This window comes from Gavia stellata, chromosome 1 (genome assembly GCF_030936135.1).
Source record: "Gavia stellata isolate bGavSte3 chromosome 1, bGavSte3.hap2, whole genome shotgun sequence".
Taxonomy (NCBI): Eukaryota; Metazoa; Chordata; class Aves; order Gaviiformes; family Gaviidae; genus Gavia; species Gavia stellata.
Genome location: NC_082594.1, coordinates 86,574,938 through 86,600,462, shown reverse-complemented (window position 1 = coordinate 86,600,462; position 25,525 = coordinate 86,574,938). Strand labels below are relative to the sequence as shown.

At 40.3% G+C, this 25,525-nt stretch overlaps 1 protein-coding gene across 1 annotated transcript in view; it reads left to right on the top strand.

Moving 5' to 3' along the window:
- Positions 1-25,525, top strand: part of MAP7D2 (MAP7 domain containing 2) — an 83,840-nt gene that overhangs the window by 14,889 nt on the left and 43,426 nt on the right. Inside the window, 2 exon segments of the mRNA XM_059817209.1 lie at positions 23,386-23,491; positions 23,493-23,551. Of these exon segments, the coding sequence (XP_059673192.1) occupies positions 23,386-23,491; positions 23,493-23,551 (165 nt within the window).

The window sequence follows — 25,525 nt, the reverse complement described above, 5'->3', positions numbered from 1 at the left end:
GATATTCTGTCTTCTTTCCCTCAAGGTCTGTTCCTCTGACAGTGACAGAGTGCTGATGATGCAGGATATAGTTATATATAATGAAACTGAAAAATATGAACTTTAGATAGTCTAATCTGTTAGAAGCCCTGATTTTAGTGTGTTCTTTTAGAAGCCTTTGATCCTTAGCTAGAAATTCATCACTAAATGTCCCTTCCCTGAAGGGATCTATGTTCTGCTGCCTAATGTTCTTCCTTTGTCATCAATAAAAATGTAGAGTTTTGAGATTAATTTTTTTCCCCAAATGTTTAAATAAAAACTGCCTGCATTGCTATTACATCTGCAATGTCATTTTTCAGCTGTTAGTAAGCAGGCAAATGAAGACAGGTGGTATTTTGAAAATACCTGTAGAAAATCCCCCTGTTCGCTGTATGCACACTATTGCCTCCCTGGCAGGAGAGTGCACAAATTACATTACTGTGCTCAGTTAGATGCTCTGCAGGAATTTGTCTGACATCTGTCTGCACTGGTTGTCTTGGGCTCCCTTTAAGTAGAGTGGAATAGGCACTTATAAATTCCTCCCTCAGGAGGAGGTTGACAGGTCCTAGTAGTACCCCCTGGTCTCCAGAAAGTGAGTGAGAGGGAAGCTGAGAGCTGCTAGCTCAGAGGTGGTTGTCTGTTTACTTGGACAACTGAAGTTAGAATGAATCTCACCCTCCCTCGTACACTGGAGATGCTGTAGCTGTCCTAATGGAGTGCTCTGTGTCTGAGAGAACAATTTCTGAGCCACCACCCACTCTTCATGAGATGCTGACAGCTGTAGCAGTCACTTTAAGCCTTGCTGGTCAGGCTTTCAGGCGTGCTGGAGAGGTGCAGGAGGGGCTGGTTATGGCCCCTCCTGTACACTGGGTTGAACCTGCTGACAGTGTGCCCGTAGGCAGGAAGCTAGGTGCTGTTCACAAGTCAGGTTTATCATTCCTGTCGCAAAGGTTAAGTGCCAGTCTGCTCCGACATTTTCCCTTCTGTAGGAGTGTGTTGCTACTGGCTAGCAATTCATGGAGCCTCTGCTCAGCCGCGGCCTTTCTCAGAAAGCTTTTGCTAACTCACAAAGATGTAGTCAATGAGACTTCTCCAGTGGCAGCAGTTTGTTTCAAGCTGCTGTCTTCCTCAGTACGCTGATGGCTTTCCTTGGTGTGTCACTTGAGATGCCCCATCTAGGCAAGGGAAAACCACTCGTGATCTGTGTGACTTGTATGATGGGCAGCATACGTCCAGGAGGCTGTTGGTTTGGCACCACTGAGTTGATTGCTGGTAATCACTTCATTCAAACCACTTACTGCTTCGTTTAAATCTCTTCTTCATTTAAGAAGGCAGACAAATTCCATAGGACACTCTTAACAGATATATTGATGTGTCCTGAAAAAATTTACAGCATGCAGTCACTTCTCTGGCTCTGAAATAGAAGCTTGTTTTAATCATGAATAGTATTACTGCTCCATAGATACCCTACGTCACTATAACCTTTGACCACTGTGGTTACAGCACATGCTACTTAAGCAAATAATGTTTGTGGTGTTTTAGCTTTTGGAAATATAGTAATTAGAAATGTGGGATGGATGTCATCATGAGTTGCCCATCCCTATTTTAGAAAAGTCCGTGTAAGGTAAACATGTATACATGGATTCCTGTGAAGCCTGTTTGGGGACTAGGTTTGGGGAAAAAAACCCAAAATTCTAAATAACATCATGCTTCAGGCTTTTGATTTGAGTTTTGATTTGATTATACAACTTGTTGATCTACGTAGGGTATTTTTATTGCTAAATTGCAGGTAGTCATGAGAAGAGTTTGGAGAAAAGAGTATGTTGCTGGATTAGTAGATGATATAGGTATATTTAATGAAGACTAAAACTTAACCCTACTATATTAATTCTACTTATTGGACTTGGATATTGGGTGCATGTTTCCATTGCTTATTATGTGTTTACTGGTAAATGTAAGCTTATTTTCCAGTTATAACTAGAGGGCCACATACTTAGCAGGCTGCGCAGCCCCCTGCTTTGGGGTTGAAGCCATAACTGAGTAAGTAGAGAGCAGACTTCTCATTTTGAAAAAGAATCAAGATGAAGGGGGCACTGAGTAGGGTCCCAGATGGGAAGGAGCACTGGGTGAAGGCTTTCAGATACCTGATTTTTTTTTTTTTTTGTAATTGTAAAACCAGACTCCTTCAGTGCTGTGAAGGAAGCTCTCTGCTTGTAAGCATTCTCCAGCAGTACAGACCCTGCTTTGGCTTCTGCCTCTCACAAGACAGAGATTTCAGCTTCAGGAAGCCTTTGCATAAGTACAGCAGTGCAGGTAGTGGTTTAGATCTCATTGCACCCCTTCTCCTGTATCCTGCTTTCACGAGGAGCTGTAGAGTTTCCCTTACTGACACTCTAAAACTCTGCTTGGATAAATGAAATCTCTTTTTCTGCATCATTTGCCAGATACAGGTAGTATTTAATCTTGAACCAGTTTTCCTGCCATGGCTGCCTTATGTAATTTTTAATGCCTTATTACAACTATAATCACTGTGGGAGAGGGACTACCTTTTATTTCATGATTCTGATGCACAGTGCAACTCTGAGCCAAATATTAGAGAATTTTGTGCAGTTTTTTTCTACAATAGAAAAGAACATACTTTTTCCTTTGGGAGGAGAAAAAAGAAAATCTATCAAAATAGTACTTTCTTTGAACCCTTAAAACATGGTTAAACAGCAGAGTAAAGGAGGATATTGGAAATAAAAGGACAAGGTGGGAAATATATCCAAATGAGAACATGGAAGAGACCATAACTTCTGGAAAGTTAAATAACAACATTACAAGACAAAGATTTTGGAGGAGCAAATTGGTAAAGGCATAAAAAGGACAGTGAAACACCCCACCCCTTCACACAGACCCTGCCAGACTTTGTGGCAGGTTGCTAAACGGTCCATGTGTGAAAGGAACAGTCAAGAAACATCATTGAAGCTTAATTATTTGCATCAGTATTCTGCATGGAGGAGCTTAAGGGGTGTTTCTTGTTCACGTCTTTCTTACAACGCAATATAGTTTAATCTATTGTTTAAATCACATTTGATGCCAGAGGAAATTAGCCTCAGTACAAAGGCTTAAAAGATCTAAAGAACTGAAGAGTGACAAAGTTTTCAAGCATAAAACTGAGTAGGTAAAATATGATATATTGGGAAGAGCCTATGTGCTTTTTCTAAGGAAATGTGTCTTGTAAACCAATTGGACTTCTCACAAGAGGTCAGCAAATATGCGGGGTGGAGTGATCCAGAAGAAGGAGTATGCTTGGGTTTTCTAAAAGGTATTTGTGGGAACCTTCATCAAAGACCCTAAACATTTTCGAAGCTCTTTACTGTCTGGTGAATCCATAATTGATGTGGAAAAATGTGTGAATACTGACATGGGTTTTTCTGTTGATAAGGTGTTAAGAATAGTCATGTAAAGAGTAGTCACTTACTAAAGTTTATTAGAAAAATTAGAATCAAGTCACTGAGCAGTAAATGTCAGATAAAATTCAGCATCCATTGGTACAAATGTATGTGGGGAGTAATGTCTGTGGGAGGCAAGTATAAACAATGAGGTGTTTTGAATTACCTAGTAACATTGGGGAATTCCGGCTTATTTCAAGATGCTGTAGACTATTTCTTGAGCTTTTCTTTTTTGATCTACCAAAGGATTGCCATTAACACACTTCAAAGTACAGCGATGTCAAAGAACTGAGGTTTTGACCCTTAATAAGGGGCACAACACTCTGAACTCCTCTAGGGCTCTGGGATGTGGACATTAAGGGAATTTTCACTGTATTACTGTAAGAGATTGACTGGCTTTGTAAAGTATTCTGAACTAGGGCTTGAGCAATTGCAGAGAATAAAATTGCAGAGGATTTTAAGAGCATATAGTTAAACCTTCATAATGCCTTAACTTTGTCTTCCCACATACACTATTTGCTTCTGTTTTTACTTTTTAAAAGCTTTTTTTGCCTCTGGATACTATCAAAGTGATGCTCTTTCTTTTCTAGGTTCTATAAGCCAAAATATTTAGCTTGGTCTGTTTTTTTGTGTGCAGATGACAGAGGATGCTGTTGTATGCTTTATCATCATGCTCTTCCTCAGTGTTCTCAAACTTCAGTAGCATTACCTTTACAAATAAGATAAGCATGTAAAATAAAATGGATCTTGGTTGCCCCAAATAAAAGCCCTTCCTCCTTCCCTTTTAGAGCCATCTGAGCCCTTGATTTTGATTTACCATATGATGTTCTTGAGGGTATACATTTAGGTTGGTAAAGTTGAAATACCACAACAGATTTTAATAGTTTGAAAGAAGCTAGTTGTCATGCTTGGGCGTAGTATTGTATTTACAATAAATTCAAGCATTAAACAAAACCCTAAGTCAGGCTCATCAGGTTGTGTGGCTTAGGTGTGAAATTCCCTAATTTAGGCAGGTCAACACCTGCCTCTTAGCTTTAAAGAGCTATGCTGTCCCCTCCCTCCCACGTGTCAGACATAGCTGCCTGCTTCAGCTGTAGTCTGCCAAACTCCTACATTAGATTCGCTGGTCATGGCATGGGAGAGGCAATGGTGCAGAAGTGCTGTGGGGCTGGGTGTGCTGCTCAGGGTGTCCTGCCTTCAAAGCATTCCTTTGCTTTCCTTCCACTCCCACTGCACGGGGTGGCCCTCCCACTCCTCTCTTCCTTGCCAAGCCAGTGTACAGTTGCCTTTGCAGGGTAGGCAGAGAAGGGAAGTGATCCGCTCTGCCTGTGTGCAAACATACAACAGAAGTCCCCGGGTAGGATCTGCTGCTTACAGGTTTGAGCTGTTTTGGTTAGGCATACTCTGGAGTTCCTGGATTGCATGTACGTATGCGCGCGCGCACACACACACACACAATTCAGTAATTCTTTTCCTGAGGCCAAATATTTCTACTTCAAGCTATTTTGGTACAGTGAGTAGGATGAAAATTTTCTTGATAAGCCTTAAAAAGTAATTAGAAAAAACCCTAGTATTTTCAAATACCATGCTTGAGTGTGTGACAGACTTCCTGGGTGACTAATCTACATCAGATATCTATAGAACACTCATTACCTTGGTATTGAAATACTAAATCATAGAGCTTTTAGATTCATGGACTTTGTCTGTAGGGACTAGATGTCCCATTCTGTTCTTTACTTCTGGGGTGCCAACCAGTCTTACAGTGTAGATGCATACTGCTGATACACTATATTAAATAGGTAAATTCTTCTAAATACATTTCACAGGGGCAATATTTATGTGAGCATTGCTGCAGCAATGTAGAGGTATTTCTAGCTGTCACAGGCAGCAAGCTAGTCCTCTTTGTCTTTACCAAGACATAATTATGTCTTGGTATGATAATGTCTTAATTTCTTTTAAATAAATTGACTCCCCAGGAAAAGCTGTTATGCTGAGAAGGAGCTTCATTTGTCATTTACAAGTAAATGAATTTCGTAACAGCTTGCATGCCTTATGTTGAGCTGCCTATTTCTGACTTAATGAATAATGGAAGAATTGGAGGACACTTCATGGTGTCCCTGTTTTTTTTTAAATTGCATAATTTGATCAATCTTGTCATAGACTTTAATAATTATGAAGTCAGAGGCAAGCTCCTGTTGCCCAAATCAGTATCCCACACCTTGTGAAACAAATAAGTGTGATCCACACTTCCTCAAGCCTGTTGACTGAGGCATATATAGAAAATTATCAAGATGCCTTTCATTTGCAAAAAAAAGGGATATTTTTGAACAGAAATTAGATTCTGAGCACCAGAAGGCAGTTAAAAAATACCATCTTGCTCAGCTGCTGGAAGCTGGCCCAGTTCCTCTTCCCAAGCTTGGATCCTCATGAAATGAAAGCAATACGTTACTTCTCGCCCTGCTATGGTTCTAACCAGTTATGTAGCTATGCTGATTATCACTGCTTAAATGTGCATGGTTTTGATTGCCTTATCGCCATATGAAAATAACGCCTCAAGTGTGTTAGTTATTTTTGTTACTGAATTTGGAGCTGCTGTAGTGTAGAAGCAGTATAATCCAAATGACCTCCTCTGCTACAACTATGTATAATCGATGAGAGCCTAGTACTATTCACTACAAAAGGGAATTTGCTCAGAAATTGGCTACTTAGTGCTATGAAAACATTCCTTAGCAAAGAGGTGATTTTCTTTCTAAAGGACTGCATACAGGCTCACCCCAAATTAGCTATGTTAAGGTAATCACAATATTAAAGTAAAAACAGGGTATGTTTTGCGTACAGATGATCGGGGTGTCCTTTTGTGTCGAAATAATGGCTGCATGGACTTTTTTATTGTGTTTGTTTTTTCTTAATTTTGGTCTGGTCTTATTTATAAGGAGGGAGCAAATCTGCGAAGTTGACTGTTCCTTCCTATTGCTTTCAGTGAGGTGGTGTGATGATGTGACGCTTTTAATCAGCTTGTAACTTGGGACTGTGCTACATGTGTGTGAACTCCTTTTTTGCTCACTGAACCAGTAATAAGCTTCCTAAATTGTTCTGCTCGCTCAATTCTCACAGCTGACAAGAGCAGCCTGCAGCCTGCCCGCGAGGACCCCGAGCCATTCCCCTCTCCTGCTCCCATTTATCAGTGGGAAGTTTTTTTACATCTTTACAAAGCTTTTGTACTCAAGCAAGCCTGTCGCCCTCAGTTTCTGAGCACTGCATTGAAGTGGCTGTGGTACCCAAAGACTTACTTTGAAAAGTGGTGTATCAAACAGAAATTGTGGTTGTTTTGTCTGTGTAGCATGACAAGATGTTGTTGTTTAAAGGGTGGCAAATAAGTCTTTAAAGCAGAGAGATTGGTCTGAGGATTCAGAAATGGTAGCTTTACAGAATTAAATGTCTTTGCAGACAGGTATGCGTGGAGTGAAAAAGAGAATAAATGTTCCTTAAAAGGGGGTTCAGAGACTGTCAAACCAAAACCGCTTTAGCCAAGGACAAGAAAGTGAGTTGATTACTTACTGGTTAGCTATTGTTCAAGTATTTCTGAATTATGTCATATTTTCCGTTTATACTAGAAATTGTTACTAGTGATTTTTCTATTAAGAAATACACTGAACACTTCAGAAAAAAATACATATCGGAATTGCTGATTGTATAAGTAGAAACAAGCTGAGAATTCTTCTGTCAGCAAACTTGGGAGGATCCAATTGAAGATGAGGTTATAGTTCTTGCACTTCAAGAATAAAATTCTGTCATCTGCACCTTTCTACCTCTCATGGAAAACATAAAAACAGATGGAGTTAGAATTCTAAGTAGTGCCACAAGTTAAGCCAACTTTAGTCATAACAAAAAGGATGCCCAGTATATCATCTGCGTATATCAGACATACCACTGCGGAAGGACTTAATCATGCACTTGGATCCTTGAATCCTCTTAGATAAAAATGAACTGATGTTGTTATAGTTTGGGTCAGGTCATTGCAAGGATATTCACATATGCCAAATACTTACTCAGATAACTTCTATTTCATGTTGGGGTGTGTGTGTGTTAAGTTTAAGAACTAATCAGAAGTACTTTGTAAAAACATTCAGACTTTGCTTTAAGGCATTTTTGGTGTACTGACATTGCTTTCAAATGTTTTAACTTCATTTTTACACATTTCTTGTACCTTAAGTAGTCAAATATCAATGCTTAGGTACACCTGAGGTGTAAGGCAAGGCTTGCAGGAAACACTTCAGGTTAAATTTCACTTGTTCTTCTGATTGCCACATTCCCTTTTGCCAAACTATTTCAATTGATCTTGCAGAGATAGTATTAATATTCTCCCTTAATAGCTTTAGCTATTATAGCTACAAGAGAACTATTTACTGAAGAGTAATCAACTTGCCATACCAACTTAATGTTCTTTCAAGTATCTTCCTATATACATTTTGATTAAGATAGAAGTTGAAAGTTTTAAAATGGAAGCATACATGTATTTTAGAATCAAATATAACTTGATTTTATGGAAGTGTGATATTGAAATATTGCTGTATACTTTTTGTATAGGAAATCATGTTGCCTAGAATTTCAGGGCATAAAATTCACCAGATGGTTTCTAAAAGCTCTATATGATTTAAGATCAGTTTGGGTTTTAATTTTGTAGCTGAATAATAATCACTCAGTAAAGTTTGAATGATGGGGAGGAACATGGGGTGGTAACGTAGAGAAGATGAATAATGATGCAGGAGAGAGATGCATAGTTTAAAAAATATCAGAGGAAAGCAAGTGGAAAGCTGGACTAATTTTTGAACTTACAGTGAGAAGAACAGGTTGTCACTAGAAGATTTATATTCCATCTCTAAATTTAGGCTACTTTTATTGAATATTTTATTATTAAAATAGTACTGAAAGCTGTATATTGACATATTGATACTGATTAAGAACTGGCATATAATTTTTTTCATCAAATATTTCTGGACTAACTTGTTTCAAAAAGAAAAACAGACCTCCCAGTGAATTGAGTACAAAACGTATTTCTGATTCTTGTCAGAGAGCATCTAGATAAATTTCTATAAAATATAAGCTTTGAAATATTTCTATTTTAATAATATTCATTTGTTTGCATTGATTCTCTTTTTTTCTTCTATTGGAAATTGGAGGAACTCTTACTGTAAGGTACTGTAAGGTATATTGGAGGAAATTATGCTTTATAACCTCACAACTCTCTTCCGAATAAAATTGACAAAAGAACTAGTCTAGTCAGCTACTGTAAGGAAACAAGTGCTCTTTTCTACTGTGATTTTTAAGTCTGTCCTGCCTTAATAATGATTAAGAAAAAATTGAGCAGTGTGTTTTTCTGTTGCATTACAACCGTGCCAAAATATGAGATATTTGGACTTCTTAACTTGCAGAACTGCCTCAGATTATTTCGATACGCTTGACTAGGCTGCTCTCTCATGCTTAAAATACTCCAGGACCCAGTTGCAGGGTCTGTGCCTGTAGCTTCAGGACAAGAACAGCATCCACCTCTCGTTTGTACCTCTTCCATCCGTGTTGCAGCCTTGCCCTTTGCTCGCCTCTTTCCTCTGCCCCGCCAGGAAGAATCAGTCTTTCGGGTCATATGGCGGCAGCACAAGACACTGGGGTTTATATTCCTATTCTTTCTTTTGGAGACCAGGCATTTAACCTGGAGAAGAGAAGGCTCAGGGGGAACCTTATCATGGTATTTCAGTACTTAGAGTGACTGCAAAGAGGATAGAAGCTCTGTCTTCACAGGGAGCCACATGGAGAAGGCAAGGGGCAACAGGTAAAAGTTGTACTGGGAGAGGTTGCATCTTGATAAAAGACAGACATTTTTTACACTGAGAACAATAATCACTGAAACAACCTCACGAGGGACGTGATGAAGTCCCCGTCACTGGAGGTTTTCCAGATGTAGCTGGACAGAGTGTAGATAAATTATCTGAGCTCCCTTTCCCATGAAAGCTTGGACCAGATGATCTTTCAAGGTCCTTTCAAGCCTGGGCTGTGCTGTGGTTCTATGAACCTGCAACCCTGCCCTCATCTTTAGAGGACAAACTTTAGAAAGCGACAGTACCAAAGCTGAAGTTTTGGCGTAAGACCTAATGTGTGCTTTTTGTAAGGAAAGCCCGTATATGGTTTCTCTGTGTGGCCTAGAGCTGCTCTGGGCCAGGTGCGCCTGCCGCATGGCTGGCAGACCAGGCTGGGCTTGCCAGAGCAGGCTGGGGCGGTGGGTTGCTGCCGCTGGCAAAGCCTGTGGAAGTGTCCAAACCACCTTCCCTTGTGAATGGGGTGGCTGGGTGCCGGGAGGAGACTTCGCTTCATGGTCCTGAGGAAAGATGCTTGTTTTCTGGCTGAGAGCTTCTAAAGCTCCCCAAAACAGCAAGCATGTGTGGGGCGTGTGGGTTTGCTTGCAGCTAATGCACTGGAGCATGTCAGCTGCCTCTGACAGCAGGAGAGGGGCCGGTGGCACTTGCCCTGCCGAGGAAGTTGGGTGAGCCCCCGTGGTGCCTTGGGGGCTTCCTGGGGCAGTTTGCAAACTGGGGGAGAAGATGTGGTGGTGGGGTGCAGGGCAGTTGTGCTGGAAGCCGCAGGGCTGCATGAAGGAGATGCATCAAAACGTGGCAGAAGGCTTTTTGTTTCAAGTGTAAGGTTTTGAGGGGAGGGAAGAGCTCATATGGATTTGTGCTGAAAAGTGGCAAGGTATGGGGCATGCCAGAGAAGGGCCATATGTGCATAGGCAGGGCGCTGGTTTTGGTGGAGCTTGAATTATTTCACAAAAGAAGGGGGGTGAGGCAGGGAAAAGACTCCTTTATCCATTTCTTGTTCTCTTTTTATTAAAAAGAGTGAGGAAAACTGCACAAAATGGGGAGAAACAGCAGAGCTTAGGATACTGGTACTCTCTACAGCCAAATTCCACTGAGGTAGAAACAGGTAATGACCCTAATTACACTGAAGTGTTGTCTCAGCAGCATTGTATATATACCCGTATTTCTCAGATGTATATAAATACAACTTGTTTTATTTACCAAATAAAATCTAAAAATAAACACTGAGTAACACTTGCCACCACTGAAGCTTAATGTATGTATTGTTCTTTACACCACAAAATTCTTAATGTGGCTATAACATGCATTCAGGCAAATCCCAGTCCTGGGGGCAGAGCTGCTGGGGCACTGCTCCGCTGGGGAAGGAGGTTTGGGGGTGGTCATTCCTGGTCTGCCTTGTATGTGGATGTTGTGGCAATATTTTTTCTGTTGATCTTTCAGATAACCTTGTAAATTGGTGAGCATCCTGGCTTGGAAATAGTGTTATGGGCAGGAAAGTTAAATAAGCCTGCCATGCAATCTCCAGTGAATAAACAAACACAAGAGGTGTTTTAAAAGATAAATGTTCATGCAGCACTACTATTTATCACTCTGCTTGTGAAAACTGGAACACATTTCTATGTTTTGTTTTTCAATTTCTGTCCTCCCCTCCTTCTACCATATATACGTATGTGGGGGGAAGAGATCTATCTACACATGCATAATTAAAATATTTTTCTAAATCTTACTGTTTACTCTTAATCCCGTAAATCAATCTAAAATGGCTGAGACAAAAAACTAAATGTAAGAGCTAATCCAGTCTTCGGCTGTTCATGTAATAGACAACACTTCCTATTGAACTTTCTACCAGCAAGAAAAGTAGTCTTGAAATAATGATGTGCTCACTGTGTAAAGTACATATTTTTGCCTAGAAAGACAGTATTTCAGAGCGCTACTCACTGATTCTTCTGTAGAATTTAGCTTTGTATAAATCACTGTAATCAACCTATGAATTTTTTCATAGGGTTGGAAGATGGAAAAGGCTTAGAAAAAGCCTGCGTTCACTTCCAGTGAGAGGAAGGAAGCTCACTTGACAATATCACTAGTTGGAGGTGTCTTTGTCAAAAGTAATTTTGAGAGTGGAACTGAATGGCCTATATGCATACACTTTTTATATTTCTGAGAGGAGGGAAAGAGATATGATCTCTTCAAATAGTGTTCAAGAATGTTGTCTTTGAGATTATAATGATCTCTGCTTAAGTAGTGGTCAAAAACATCCTTGGGAGCTCCTCTTCAACGCAGAAGGGATTCATTGTGGCTTTAGTCTGCTGCAGTGGCTGTTAGGAGCAAGACTTCTTAGGAAGCTGTACTTGACTTCTTATTTCAAAAAAAACCCTGCAGAATGTTTTCTGAAAATAACTTTTAGCACTAGCTATGGTATTACAGTTGTAAAGAAGAAGGATTTTATTTCCCTGCTGTTGTTTTTCTCAGCTGCACTATGCAGGATATTGTCTCCCATCTGGCTGGATCTACATGGTATTAATAATTAGAGTTGTTTGCAAAGCAGGCTGATTTAATTTTCATCTTGAATACTTCCTATTTTCAAACTGGAACTTTTGAAATTTCCGCTTATCCGCTTATTATCAATTTCAGACCTTGTTGTAGTTGTGTTGTGTGTATGTATGGGGTCTTCTTGTGTTGGTTGTTCTTTTTTTGTAAATATGTGGACCTTCTTTAACTGGGCTTTGACAGACACATCACCTTGAACTTCTTGAGCTGCAGGTTTTAATAGGCAAGTAGCCCTGATCTTTTAGCTGAACTGCCCTGATGGATTACATAAGGTGGAAGTCTGCCCTTCAGCAAGCGTGTGAGACACCCTTCCTCCTAAGACTTGCTTTTTAAGGTGGCAAAATAAAAATACTTCTATTTCAGCACTCAAAACCTGGTGACTCTCGTTGATGCTGCAGCCTTTAGTCTGGGGAAATGTTCATGAGCAGTATGTCCCAAAACTTAGGAAGAAGAGACTTTAATACAAGGCAGGGAGGGAAACCCACAGCATTGCTGTGTAGGTATCTAAGTTTTCTTTCCCCTGAAGTCTTCTTTGTCTGATCACTTCTCACTCATTATGCAGGAGCGGCTGCTGGTTTCTTGGGGTGTGCATTATAGAGCAGAACAGCTTTTCCTTCCCTTCTGTTAGCAGCTGGTGGCCCCTGTTCAGTGAGCAAATGGATGGTGTGCTGGCTTCTGGTTACTTGTGCACCAGCAGCCATTTCTGTGTGTTAACTGAATTGTTTATTTATGAACAGCTTTTATGTATAAAGTATTTGGCCCCGCATGATCATAGGCTTGGGTAGTGGGCATGTGTGGCTTATTAAGATATAAATAGAAGAACGTAATAATGCCAGTTTTGAACATTTTAATTTTTCTCAAAAAGTACTTCTCGCTTTATAAGCCTCTATTTAAAAAAAAAAATCACTACAAAGCATATTTTCTTGTAATCCGATTCACATAAAAGTTGGGCTTCAAGAGGCATCTGTATTTAAAAATGCCTGAAACCTGATATGCTATTTGCTATTGACATAGCTATTGTTTTACTCAGTTGTTATCTAGTGGACAGACAAATAGGGTAACACCCTATTACTGGGGTTTTTTGTTGCTGTTTTATGTGGTGAAAAATCATCTTGTTTTATGTCAGTTAGTGATTCCTGGAAGCCAGAAGTGGAAAAGAGCATGCAGGTTTTTGTTGCAGTAAAAGGCATGCGAAATAAAAAGGAGCCTGGGGGAGAGACTGCGCTTACTGGTCCTCCACATTCACAGGGCTATTCCGCTACAGTGTGCAGCCTGTGCCTTCCATATACAATGAAGTTGCTCCTGGGCTGCAGGTAACAGACTTGAGCACTTTGATTTTTCCCGTGTGAAACAAAGGAGCAATTCAGAGTTTTGTGTGTTGGAAATAGTGTGGTATGGTGCCATGCCCGCTCCTGCCAGTGCTGTTCTGCAGGGCTTGGGCAGGGTGGGTACAGCAGGGTGCTGGTAGTGGGGTCCGTTGACAGTCCCATACCGGCAAGATGATCAGTTGGGTCCAGGGGTGCCACCTGGGAAGAGCAGGAGTTGGGCTGGAGATGGGGCTACCTGGGACATAGCCCAGAGCCCAGCCCAGAGGTGGGCTGCAGCCGACCTGCAACTTCAGTTGGGATCCATCCATATGGCATTGGTCCCTTCTCCATGCCAGAGGGGCAATGTCCTGCGTAAAACCTCTCTTAATAAATGAGTTAACTGGTAAAATGGAAAGGACAGATGGGTGCAAGGTAATTCCAGTGTTTACCCAAAACTCTCATGCTGTCCAATAGACCTGTTACTCTGTGGGTGATCAGGGTGCTTGGACCTTGGCTTCTGTGGAGACTACTGAGGTCTTCAAATAGTGTGGTTGTTAGTTTTTGTTTTGCTTGCAGATTCCTTTGGATTAACCCTTTCTGTTGTCCTGTGTCTGTGCAGTTTGTAAACAGGATAAATTCTTAATTATGGGTTTTCCAAGTAATGTTTAATACCTTTAGCAATTACTTATTGCTTGTAATTTAGTTTATATTGCATAATTCATGGGAGATTATTTCAACCAGTCATATGAAACTCATCTTCTGTTACTGCCCAGTCACTTTTGAGGTAGAACATAGCTTCTTCTCTTTATGTTCATATATATATGGTAGATCCTAAGTAACAATATTGTAAACCAAAAGAAAGGTTATGAAAAGACAGTCTAACTTGCATCTACCAATTTTATTAAATTGGTAGATTGCTGGAAGAAAAAAAAATAATCCATTGATAATTTTATAGTGTGGAATTGTGTCAATTTACGCCTGTGGTATAGCTGAGAAAATATTTTTTTAAATAAAAACTTCTTTTGTAGGATTCAGACTAGGAATTATTTTAAATAATTGAAGGTGTTCTTGGAATGAGGAAGGTTCTGTGTCTCTCTCCTGTGTAGCTGTAATGTAAATTCTGGCAGCCTGTGCAAGGTGGACAGTCTGGTTGTCTCAGTAGAGACCCCAGTGAGATATTAAAGGCAAAGATAAGGAATGAATTGTAAATAGATACTCAGCTATGGAATGACTGTACATCAAGTTTTATTGGTACAAATGTCATAACTGAAGTGCTGTATAAAACTAGATCTTTCTGTCTTACCGGTTTTGTGACACAAAAAGAAAAATAATCAAGTAGGAAAGAACATAGTTTGGGATTTAGTGTTGACGTTGGGGTGGGGAAAGATGATGACACACAAGTTGTTACAATAATTAAAACAGGATTATTTTGCTGTCTTTTTTGGTGCAAAGTGGATGCTAAGTTATAAGCTTTTGACTGTAAACACCTACATTCTGGTGCCAAATAAAGCTACGTTTGTTTTATTTGCAGGATCAGTCAGGTTAAATTTCCTGCCAATAAATCGTTTTATTGAAACCACAATTATTATACATCAGAAAAGGGGGAGAGGGAGGAAGGATGAACAAGAGAAAATTAAAAAGTAAATTTTAAATAGAAAATACCACTTAACCCATGTACAGGCTAATTGTAGACTTACAAAGTCTAAACACACATTAGAAGAAAATAAGCTAACTGGCATTCATCTTCCAAAATGTGCAATTACATTGTGTTATAAGTAGATCATTTAATTGTGAAATCATCATTCAAGTGTTTTCAAAATCAATTAGGACAAAGTATTGCCTGCCAAGCATATGTGACCTTCAATTTATTGCATTCACCATGCATTTCTTTTCACTATGCTTTCTTTTTATCCCAATGTATGCGTCCACACCACGTATTACTATTTCATAGCATTAAATAAATCCATATGCCAAAAAAAAGCCTGGCTGCATGATTAGATTTGGTGTATTCTGTGTGGCGTCTCCCACAGACGAAGATTGTGAGTGTGAATTCAGCAGTCATCATCAACCTTAGTACATTATGCTACTGTTCACTTGTGCAAATAATTATCTTTGTTTCTTTTTAGACCTTGTTATGTTCTGTGCAAATAATTTCTTCAAGCTCATCTATTATCATCTGCTTTTTAGCTGAACAGTGCTGTTTTGATAAACTGCAAGCACTCACAGTTTCTCATTCTGCTTTTTATAAATAACCCAAAACAAATTACCACTGAAAATTACTCTTCCATTATCATTGGTCAGTTTATCTTGGCAGTTTAATGTCATGACACTGGATAAAGCTTCTTTTAAAATGTTCATTTTATATGTTGTCTCTGCCTTTCTTTAAGCATGTCAGTTTAAATGTCGGGCAATTAATTAGATGCTCTGAAAATCATACAGCGTAACATCATATGGTTGTTTCTTAAAACATTTAAACTGTGTGTTTAAATGTGTGGTTTTTGGCTAATCTATGTCCTCGCTTTTTTTAGTTGCCTTTATTCTATATGAGTTATTCAGAAAATAATGTGCAGAAGAGGTATCAATTTTTCTCTGAACTATTGCATTATCAAAATACATAGCATGCAGATTTCTGGGCTTTTTTTTTCCAGCAAATTCTGTAATTTTTGATAGATTTTTCTTAAGCTAATGTGAGTTTTCTTTTTTCCCAAGGCCATCCTTTTGTGAGTAGCTGGGGCCTTGAAGATAGAAAACGCTTAATGATGTAGGGTCATCATACACTGAATATGCTGTATTTTTCAAGGCATGCAAATGAATAAGGACTTTGATACGTGTTTTAAGTGTCTGGCTACAATTTCAAGAATTCAGTTGTCTCTATTTCTTCAAAAAGAAATGAAGCATAGAGCATCACACCTTCCGTCTGTCCGTCCTTTTTTCTTCTCACCAATAATTAGCTGTTGAAGGCATCAGTCAACTTTAACCAAATTTGACAGAAGTTACTGTCTAAAGGGTGCTATATTCCTGCAAAATGGTAAAAACAGGTGATGCCACAGGATGCAGTAAAAGCTCACCCCATATTACATGCCATAAAATTCACCGCTCTCGGGAGGGAGTTGATTATGAATACCTCCAAGAACACTTCAACATAAACTTGCATCTTGATAGACACAAGAGAATCTGGAGTCTAGGCACAGCTCTGCAGAAAATGAGGCTTTTCAGTTCCCTGTACAGGTTTTTTCCAAGTCACTTGTTTGAAGAATTTGAGTTACCAGAAAAATAAGATTCTGTGGGCCAGATTTCCAGCTCTGCCCTTACACATGAATGAGAACAGAAATTTGCTGTCAAAGTGCTACAAATTCAGGTGCCAGAACTAGCAGCATTCGTGTTGCATGCCCAGAGTTGTATACAGGGGCATAAGGACTAAAATAATAAACAAATTTTGCCTTTGAACCAAACAAACAGCTTTTCTTATACTGTGATGGAAGACCCATACAAGCCTTTTAATAGAGGTTTGTCATTTTGGACAAATACAACCCTTTTTTTTTTGTTGTTAAAACACTTTAAATTAATTTCTGCTGGGTTTGTATAGTGTTTTAAAAGTGTCGGGACACCTATGTTGAATCACTAACTCTAGCACTTACTTACATGCCAGTGTTACTTTGTTCTAAATCAAGTTAGTCTTCTCCAGATGGTTGAAGGATCAACAGAAATACTCCAAGAAATGTAATTTTTTAAGTATTTGTATTTCTTAAAAAAATAATGTTTTGGGCCAGTGTCTCTGGTCTCTGAAATAAATTCAGGTAACAGTCAAAAGAAAACACCATGCCTGCAGAGTGCGAGTAGACGTGCAAGTGCCTGTGTGTGTCTAAAGACTTGTAAAATGATTGTGCCAAGGGAAATGCCAGCCAAGTCACAGAATCATAGAATAGAATCGTTCAGGTTGGAAAAGACCTTTAAGATCATCAAGTCCAACCATTAACCTAACACTGCCAAGTCCACTACTAAACCATGTCCCTAAGCGCCTCATCCACACATCTTTTAAATGCCTCCAGGGATGGTGACAACCACCTCCCTGGGCAGCCTGTTCCAATGCCTGACAACCCTTTCGGTGAAGAAATTTTTCCTAATATCCAGCCTAAACCTCCCCTGGTGCAACTTGAGGCCATTTCCTCTTGTCCAGGAGTCCCCATAGTCCTCCCGTGGTGACTGCAGTGCCTGCTGTACACGCTCCTGTGCTGGACTTCCCCTGAGCTAGGGCAGAGGCAGTCTTGTCGTGGCAGTGAAAATTGCATGTTCTTGACTTAAATACATCTCTCAACTCCTTTCTCTTTGGGCCATGAAGGTCACAAAAGAGGGTGGGAGATACCTGTGCAAAATGGAGTCTCCCTTCATCCTGTGTAGCTTTGCTACACATCACTGCAAAAGTTTAGATGAGCTTTGACAACAGGTAGTGACTACTGGACCTGATCTCTGTGCTAATCAATACTTACTGCAAAGCTCAGTGACCACTATGTTTTAACTGGCTTTTTTTCTGTTGGCATAAGTGTGCCGTGAATCCTAGATTCAGTGTATGTGTTCATCTTTGCATATCATTTAAGCACTTTGCATACAACTTAGTCACTTTGTATAGGTAGCTTTCACTTCTGTTTTATCCTTTAGTTTTACAGATTTTTGTGAATCTTTGTAAAGGCTTCAAATTCTTACCCTGGGAAAAAAACTTCCTTTTGTTGAGACTTGAAAAATCAGTGGATGCACAATCCACTCATCTCTCCTGTGTAGAAAAGTGTTGGTTTGGTAAAATATCTTATTTATTCTGCAGGTTAAAAGCTCCACATATAATGCAATTTGTGTTCTGAATTTGCATAAACAAATAAGACAACTTATAGTGGGAACTCAGTGAATAATCCTTTGAGAAACTACAGATTAAACAAAGATTTATCTTTTGCAGTGGTAAAAAGGCAGACTTAATCTTTTTAACACTTTCTCAAGTACTGAAAATCCACCTAAATGCTACTTAAGAACATAGGTTCACGTAACTCTTTCAAAGCATGCAGAAATCATCAGCCTTATTTGTGTATTAGTCCATCTGCATACTGTCTCTTGCCCTTGAAAAATACCCTTCCAAATACTAACTTAATAGATCTAATGCCTTCTGTCTGTTTCCACAAAATGCAAACATTGTCTTTCCATTAGAATAGAGCAGGATTTAGGTAGGGTGGGCAAGATCCCATGTATCTCAATGTTACAGCTGTGGCTGTGTCTCATTGGCCCCTCGCAGTCTTGGACTCCCAACAGGCTGCACCAGCCCCATGCGTAAATTAGGTTGCCTGTGTTGGTGTTAAGACAATGTGCACTTTGGGATACTTCCTAGACATCTAGAAGCTCTAAGTAATTCAGACCCTTCAACATAGCTCAAGGGTAAGAGTTGAATGAGGTTCTTGCTTTCGGAGCCTTGTCCTTTGGGGGGGTTGGTTTGGTTTTTAACAGAGACAATTAACATTTTCTATGCACAGTGGCTAATATTAAATAGTTGGGTGAAGAAAAATCATTATAAATGATCATACAAAGATGCATACATTACATACAAAAGGATGTATGTGAATATAATATTTTTGTTCTTTGTCTGGGGCAGTGAGGTTGCCAGCGCTTGGTCAAGTCTCAGCAGTGTCTTGCAGGGGGAATTGCATGCACTGAAAGCTTCATGCTTGGTGTTCCTTGAGAGTCAGAAGCTCACAGCTAAAGGACAGGTAGAAAACTAGGCAGAAGTTGCAATGAGGATATGTTAGGTTCTTTATGGAAGACCTAGAAGGACTGGATTCTCAGACAAAATCGAATAACTGCCTAAGTGTCAGAGGGAAAAGTTCTGGATTTAAATGAACAAATACTTGGATCCCACCACCAAATTATATGATTTATTAAGAATTGTATCTATGGGCCAAGACTGGGGCATCCAAAAACAGGAGTTGTATGGAATATACTTTGATAAACTGACCAGAAGACCAGAAATATAGTTAAAACTGTAAGTCTGTAGGTAACACTGTTAATATGGAGTACATTGGCATAGTGCACCTACTAAAATGCAAGGAAAAAGGTTAAAGACAGATGTCTAATTGTAAAAGCTTTTCCTCCCTATGAGGATTTACTGTGCATGTTGCTAGAGTAAACTGTTTTGGTTTTGATAATCAATTGATGTTCTTCCTCTCGCTTAAATAAATCCGTGGGAAATGTTATTAGTGTGAAACACAGCAAAAGCAACATTTTAACTCTCACTCCTAATCATAGCCAAGTCCACAGAGGATGAAGTTAACTTGATCATGTCCACTCTGGATTAATCAGCTTTGCTTCTTTTTTGCAGCTTTTGCCAAATCACAGGGAAAATGTGCTTGCTACATCTAGTAGCTACTTCTACGTGGAATAATACACTGTTTCACTGATGCACCAGGTAGGGGCAGAGCCAAGTGTAGGTTGTTTAGGTTAGTCCTTGACAGGTGCATGCCATGTTAGTAAGTCATCAATGCTTTACTTTTATTTATCTTTCTATAAAAAAAAAAAGGAAAACTGCACATGGATTCTTCTTTTGTTAAATGCTCTATATTCACTTTGCTTACCACAAAATTGCTTGCCAATGTGACACCCATCTACAAGAAGGGCCGGAAGGAGGATCCAGGGAACTACAGGCCTGTCAGGCTGACCTCAGTGCCAGGGAAGATTATGGAGAGCTTCATCTTGAGGCCACTCACAGGGCACATGCAGGACAACCAAGGGATCAGGCCCAGCCAGCACGGGTTCATGAGAGGCAGGTCCTGCTTGACCAACCTGATCTCCTTCTATGACCAGGTGACCTGCCTAGTGGATGAGGGAAAGGCTGTGGATGTTGTCTACCTGGACTTTAGTAAAGCCTTCCACACTGTCTCCCACAGCATTCTCCTGGAGAAGCTGGCGACTCGTGGTTTAGACAGGTGCATCCTTTGGGGTAAAAAATTGGCTTGATGGCTGAGCCCAGAGAGTTGTGGTGAATGCAGTGAAATCCAGTTGGTGGCCGGTCAGAAGCAGTGTTCCCCAGGGCTCGGTTTTGGGGCTGGTCTTGTTTAATATCTTTATTGGTGATCCAGACGAGGTGATTGAGTGCACCCTCAGCAAGTTTGCAGACGACACCAAGTTGGGTGGGAGTGTTGATCTGCTGGAGGGTAGGAAGGCTCTGCAGAGGGATCTGGACAGGCTGGATCGATGGGCCCAGGCCAATTGTATGAGGTTCAACAAGGCCAAGTGCTGGGTCCTGCACTTGGGTCACAACAGACCCATGCAACGCTACAGGCTTGGGGAATAGTGGCTGGAAAGCTGCCCAGCAGAAAAGGACCTGGGGGTGCTGGTTGATAGCCGGCTGAATATGAGCCAGCAGTGTGCCCAGGTGGCCAAGAAGGCCAACAGCATCCTGGCCTGTATCAGAAATAGTGTGGCCAGCAGGAGCAGGGCAGTGATTGTGCCCCTGTACTCAGCACTGGTGAGGCCGCACCTCGAATCCTGTGTTCAGTGTTGGGCCCCTCACTACAAGAAGGACATTGAGGTGCTGGAGCGTGTCCAGAGAAGGGCGACGAAGCTGGTGAGGGGTCTGGAGCACAAGCCTTATGAAGAGCGGCTGAGGGAGCTGGGGTTGTTCAGTCTGGAGAAGAGGAGGCTGAGGGGAGACCTTACTGCTCTCTACAATTACCTGAAAGGGGGTTGCAGAGAGGTGGGTGTTGGTCTCTTCTCCCAAGTGACGAGTGACAGGACTGGAGGAAATGGCCTCAAGTTGCACCAGGGGAGGTTTAGACTGGGTATTGGGAAAAATTTCTTTACTGAGAGAGTGCTGAAGCACTGGAACAGGCTGCCCAGGGAGTTGGTGGAGACCCTCACTGGAGGTGTTCAAGGAACGTATGGACGTGGCATTGTGGGACATGGTTTAGTGGGCATGGTGGTGTTGGATTGATGGTTGGACTTGATGATCTTACAGGTCTTTTCCAACCTTAATGATTCTCTGATTCTCTGAAAAAACAGAAGAGAAACACCCTAAAGCCTTCTTCAAATCTTCAGTCATCACTGACTTAATGATGGAGGACAGGGTATAGTGAGAAATGAAGGTAATGTTAAGAAATTAATTGTACTGTCTAGGAAAAAAAATGAAGGCGTATTATGGAAATAAAGGGCATGCCAGCAACATTTCGCATCTCTAAGCATTGTTAGAAGCCAGATATGTTTTCTTGATTCTCTAAATATACCTTTTTCTACAACTCAGAGCAAATCCCAAAGCACAGATATCTCTATTGCAGTTTCTATTAAATAAGACTTGAAAAAAATGTTAGTAAAAGGACTCCGCAGAGCCATCTCTGTACGTACATGTGCAGTGGATTGTTTAAGGTCAATGCTACACTGTACAAATGGCCACCTCTGAAATGCTCATTCACCAAGCCTCTGTCTCCCCAGTGTGAGCCCTTTATTTGCAGGTAGTAACCTTGTTTTATCATTTCTTCAGTGATTATACTTAAATTTTTTTTAATGACAGTTATTGAGAATATACTGACAGGTCTGTCATCATTTTTACTCAAGGCTCCAGAAGAACGCTTTCTGGCTGAAATTGGTTTAGAAGTAAGCTGTAGTTTTGCCATGTCACACTTTTGTGCGGGTACTTTGACACAGAGGTTAATTAAGAGTTTGATTATAGGACTTCTTTTTTCTTTTTCTCTCTACCAATTGGCTGGTCTGCAAGCAGTTGCTTTCCTGCAGAGGCTGGTGGCCATCTGCTTTGCCCTGAAGGCAGAGACCACACGGGAAGGCAGGGTGTACAGCGACTGCTGGGGCTTTCCCCGAAATGCTGTCCTGTGACCCCCCAAGTTACCTGAAATTGGAAATTTGCAGCTGCTCTGTACCAGTGCTGTGAAAGTTTCTTTTTGGGTAAAAGGAGCTCTGGCAGCAGAATAGTGGGCTTCAGCGGCACGCTTCAGTGCCTTGAGCCAGGCGGCTTTGACACATGCTCCAGGCTGCTGCCACGGTGGGGAAAATCATCCCAGTTTTCCTCTTCACTGTGAAGCAGAATTTTAACAAGGGGTCCTGGCTGCTGGCACGGTGAGCTGCAGGGATCTGGCCTGCGGGTGGAGGCAGCATGACTGCCCGCTGCTGAGGGGAGTATTAGGTGGGTCGTGAGGCCAGTGATGCTGAAGAGCCTGAGCAGGAAGACAGGAGCTCTGCCCAGGACGCTCTAACTTCTGAGTGCTCACGTCGGGTAAGCTGTTTTCTCCAGATCTTTGCAAATACTGGCTCCTTGGTTTTAAATTGCAGCATCGGAAGTTGCTGCGAAGGTTTAAGTGTTGTCAGCAGAGAAAAAACCCACAGTAAAACGAGGCGGCTGGCGCACCTCAGCTGCAGGTCATCTCCTTGCCCAGGTGGGGGCTGAGCAAGACTTCACTGGCTCTAAAGACCTATACCGGGATCTGGAAAAGCAGTTCTGTGCTATCCCTTCACTTTTGCTGTCTTCGTGCACTTCAGCTACCATTTGAGAGTGCAAAACAGCAGTGAAAATTGTAAAATCGCCCAAGCGTAAGAACATTATTCAGTGCCATACACCAGCAAAGCCAATTAACTTGAATGGGAAGTGGGTTTTAATGTGCATTTGGGGATTACAAGCTAGCTGGAGGTGGGAGAAAAGGATACTTAGAGTTTCCATCTCATTTGCTCGTGCTAAAATATCAGAATCTCTCAGTGAAATGCTAGTTTTCACTGAGCTCTGGTTATCTAATACCTAATTGTAAATATTTAACATCAGCAGATGTTGACACATAAATGTGTATCACAAGTCCAGAAACACTTCTAATGAGGAATTGAGTGTGCTAGACTACACTATAGATGCAAAGCTTTTGTTTCTAGTTCATTTTGTTGATAAAAGCTGTTGGAAAGAAATTGAATTTCTTTCATTTTGCTGAGTATGTTCCTAAAATGAGGTTGTTCAGGTTGAATTCACTGAGATGGAGAAACAGATATATAAGATCCTAAAACATTTCCCTGAGATAATTTGGGCAAAATAACTATGATTCCAGGATTACTGTCTTACAGTGAGGTTTTTTCTTGCGAAGGTCATAAGGTGAAGTGAACTAGGCAAGCAGTATTTACAGATACTCCCCTTCCAACAAGTGGGTTTTCCATTTATTATGATAGTATGTGAGTGATAGGACGTCTTTTCAGACTTGGGTGGGGCATGCAAGGGCTTCCTGATCCTAACAAGGTATTTCCACCTCTTCTGTTTTAACAAAGTATTTCTGCTGAAGTCAGTGAAACTAGTCTGTGCAAGTTAGTAAATGCATAAATCCTAAATACATGTTGGGACAATTGCTAATTCAGGAGATACGCAGTGAGTGAACGAAAGAAGAAAAAGTTTCTGTGGGGGAAAAAAATTGTTTCATTTGCGATGTTTATAGCTTTAGGGTTTGGGGGTTTGCTTGTTGTTTCAGTATATAATTTCCAGATAGTGCCAGCAATTATTCCTTGGTGTACCCTATTTCCATTTAGTTTCAAAGTGTTAATTGTGAGTTAGAAGTAGTATTTTGGTTTTGTTTATTCCTTTTTTATCTATTCCAGAATGCATACATAGTCTTTCCTTCCAGAAAGTTGCTGATTTGATTTTTCCCCCCCCCCATTCATCAGGTGTGCTGAAAGTAGCTTGTGATTGTGCACAGAATTTTAAGATTATTTACTTGCTTAGGGAGCAGGTTTGAAAAGGATGGCTTTCCTTGGACACAGTCTGTGTGTAGGATGAATCTGTTATCAAGATAGTGTCATGAATGCATGAATTCCTTTTGGATTATGCTCTTCTCATGTTCCACTCCTACATAAACCTTGTGTAGTTAGGTATCTGAAGGGGGAAAGGGCTATGTTACTATTTTTAGTTAATATTCTTGAGGGCTTTTTCTGATAATATAGTTAAAGTTGTGACCAGGTGAATTTTAAAAGCAATAATTTTCCTACGTCTTAACAAATGCATCTTCAAATTTGATTATCTGTTTTTTACACTGAGAATTTCTACATTTACTAGAAAAATTATTTTTTAAAAACAAGTTGTGGAAAAACAAACAAACAAAACCAAAACAGAATAAAAAAAACCCAACTGTCCCAAAACCCTCTCACCCCCGCAAAAAAAAAAAAAACAAGCCCCCCCAAAAGCCCTGCTATAGACTGTTTTAAAGGATAAGTCTTAAAAATCATTCATAGTCGTGATTCTGATGTTGTACAATGTCCTTTTTTTAATAAAATTGCTCTGGAAATTGTCTGTAAACTTAGATCATACTGCAAATGTGTAACTCAGATCAGTTGCAATTAGGAAAATGACTAGACATTTTGGCAACAACAACGATAGATAAATGAAAATCTCCAGGCCTCTATTTTTTTGCTACTTCTCCTTTCATCTAATGTTGCAAATTTCAGAATTTTTAGTCAACTCTCTACTTCTTTGTAGAAACATCTTGATGCTAAATTCTGCTTCTGCTGATATTCTGCAAAAGATGAAATTCTTGAGACTTGCATGAGAGCCAGAGTGGCATGAATGTGTGGTTGGGTCCCTACCTGCCAGGTTGCTTTGGAGCGAGAGGTGGGGCTGTGCCTACTTTGGTCAATGGCTCCTAGAGCAGTAGCTACTTTGAAGCTAGCATTAGAGCACTCAAAAACTGTTAGCTAAGGCTCTGGACATAATGTTTAGATGTATGAACATTTTATTTTGTATTAAAATTTTATATGGGGCTATTAACAATAGTTGCCTGTTTGTCTTCTAGCAGAGGAATAATCTCATTGGTAACTAATTGCTGGATGAAAATGTATAATAAGCAAAAGGAACCTCCTTTCTCTCCACCCGCCTGCCCCATGAATCCATGAGTCAAGAGTCTTGGAAAGTGTTACTAGTGTAGAGAAAGAGAGCATAATTTACTTCCTCGGAGTAGGATGGAGAGGAAGGTCTGTCCTTTATCCCTGTTTACTACCTGCAAGTGTCTTTGCACAGGCTTTATTCTTCAGCATATAATATCTGATGTCCATGTCCACCATTTAATAGTTAACTTACCACATGTGTGTTTGCATGTATGCTACAAAGATGAACTTTTCAGAGAAGTGGCACTACTTCTAAAAGTGCTTGAGAATAGTTTTTCATTTAAGCTTCATGTGGAGTTATTGAAGGTGTTTTCAAGTTAGCTGCTGTCGTACTACAAATACAAAAATAGTTATGAAATGGAATTTGTCTGTTTAAGTGTATCAGTATCTGCTACTAAAATTACTGGTCATGAATAGTAAAAGATTACAGAACACAAGATTAAAATTTGTATATCTACTTGAATAAAAT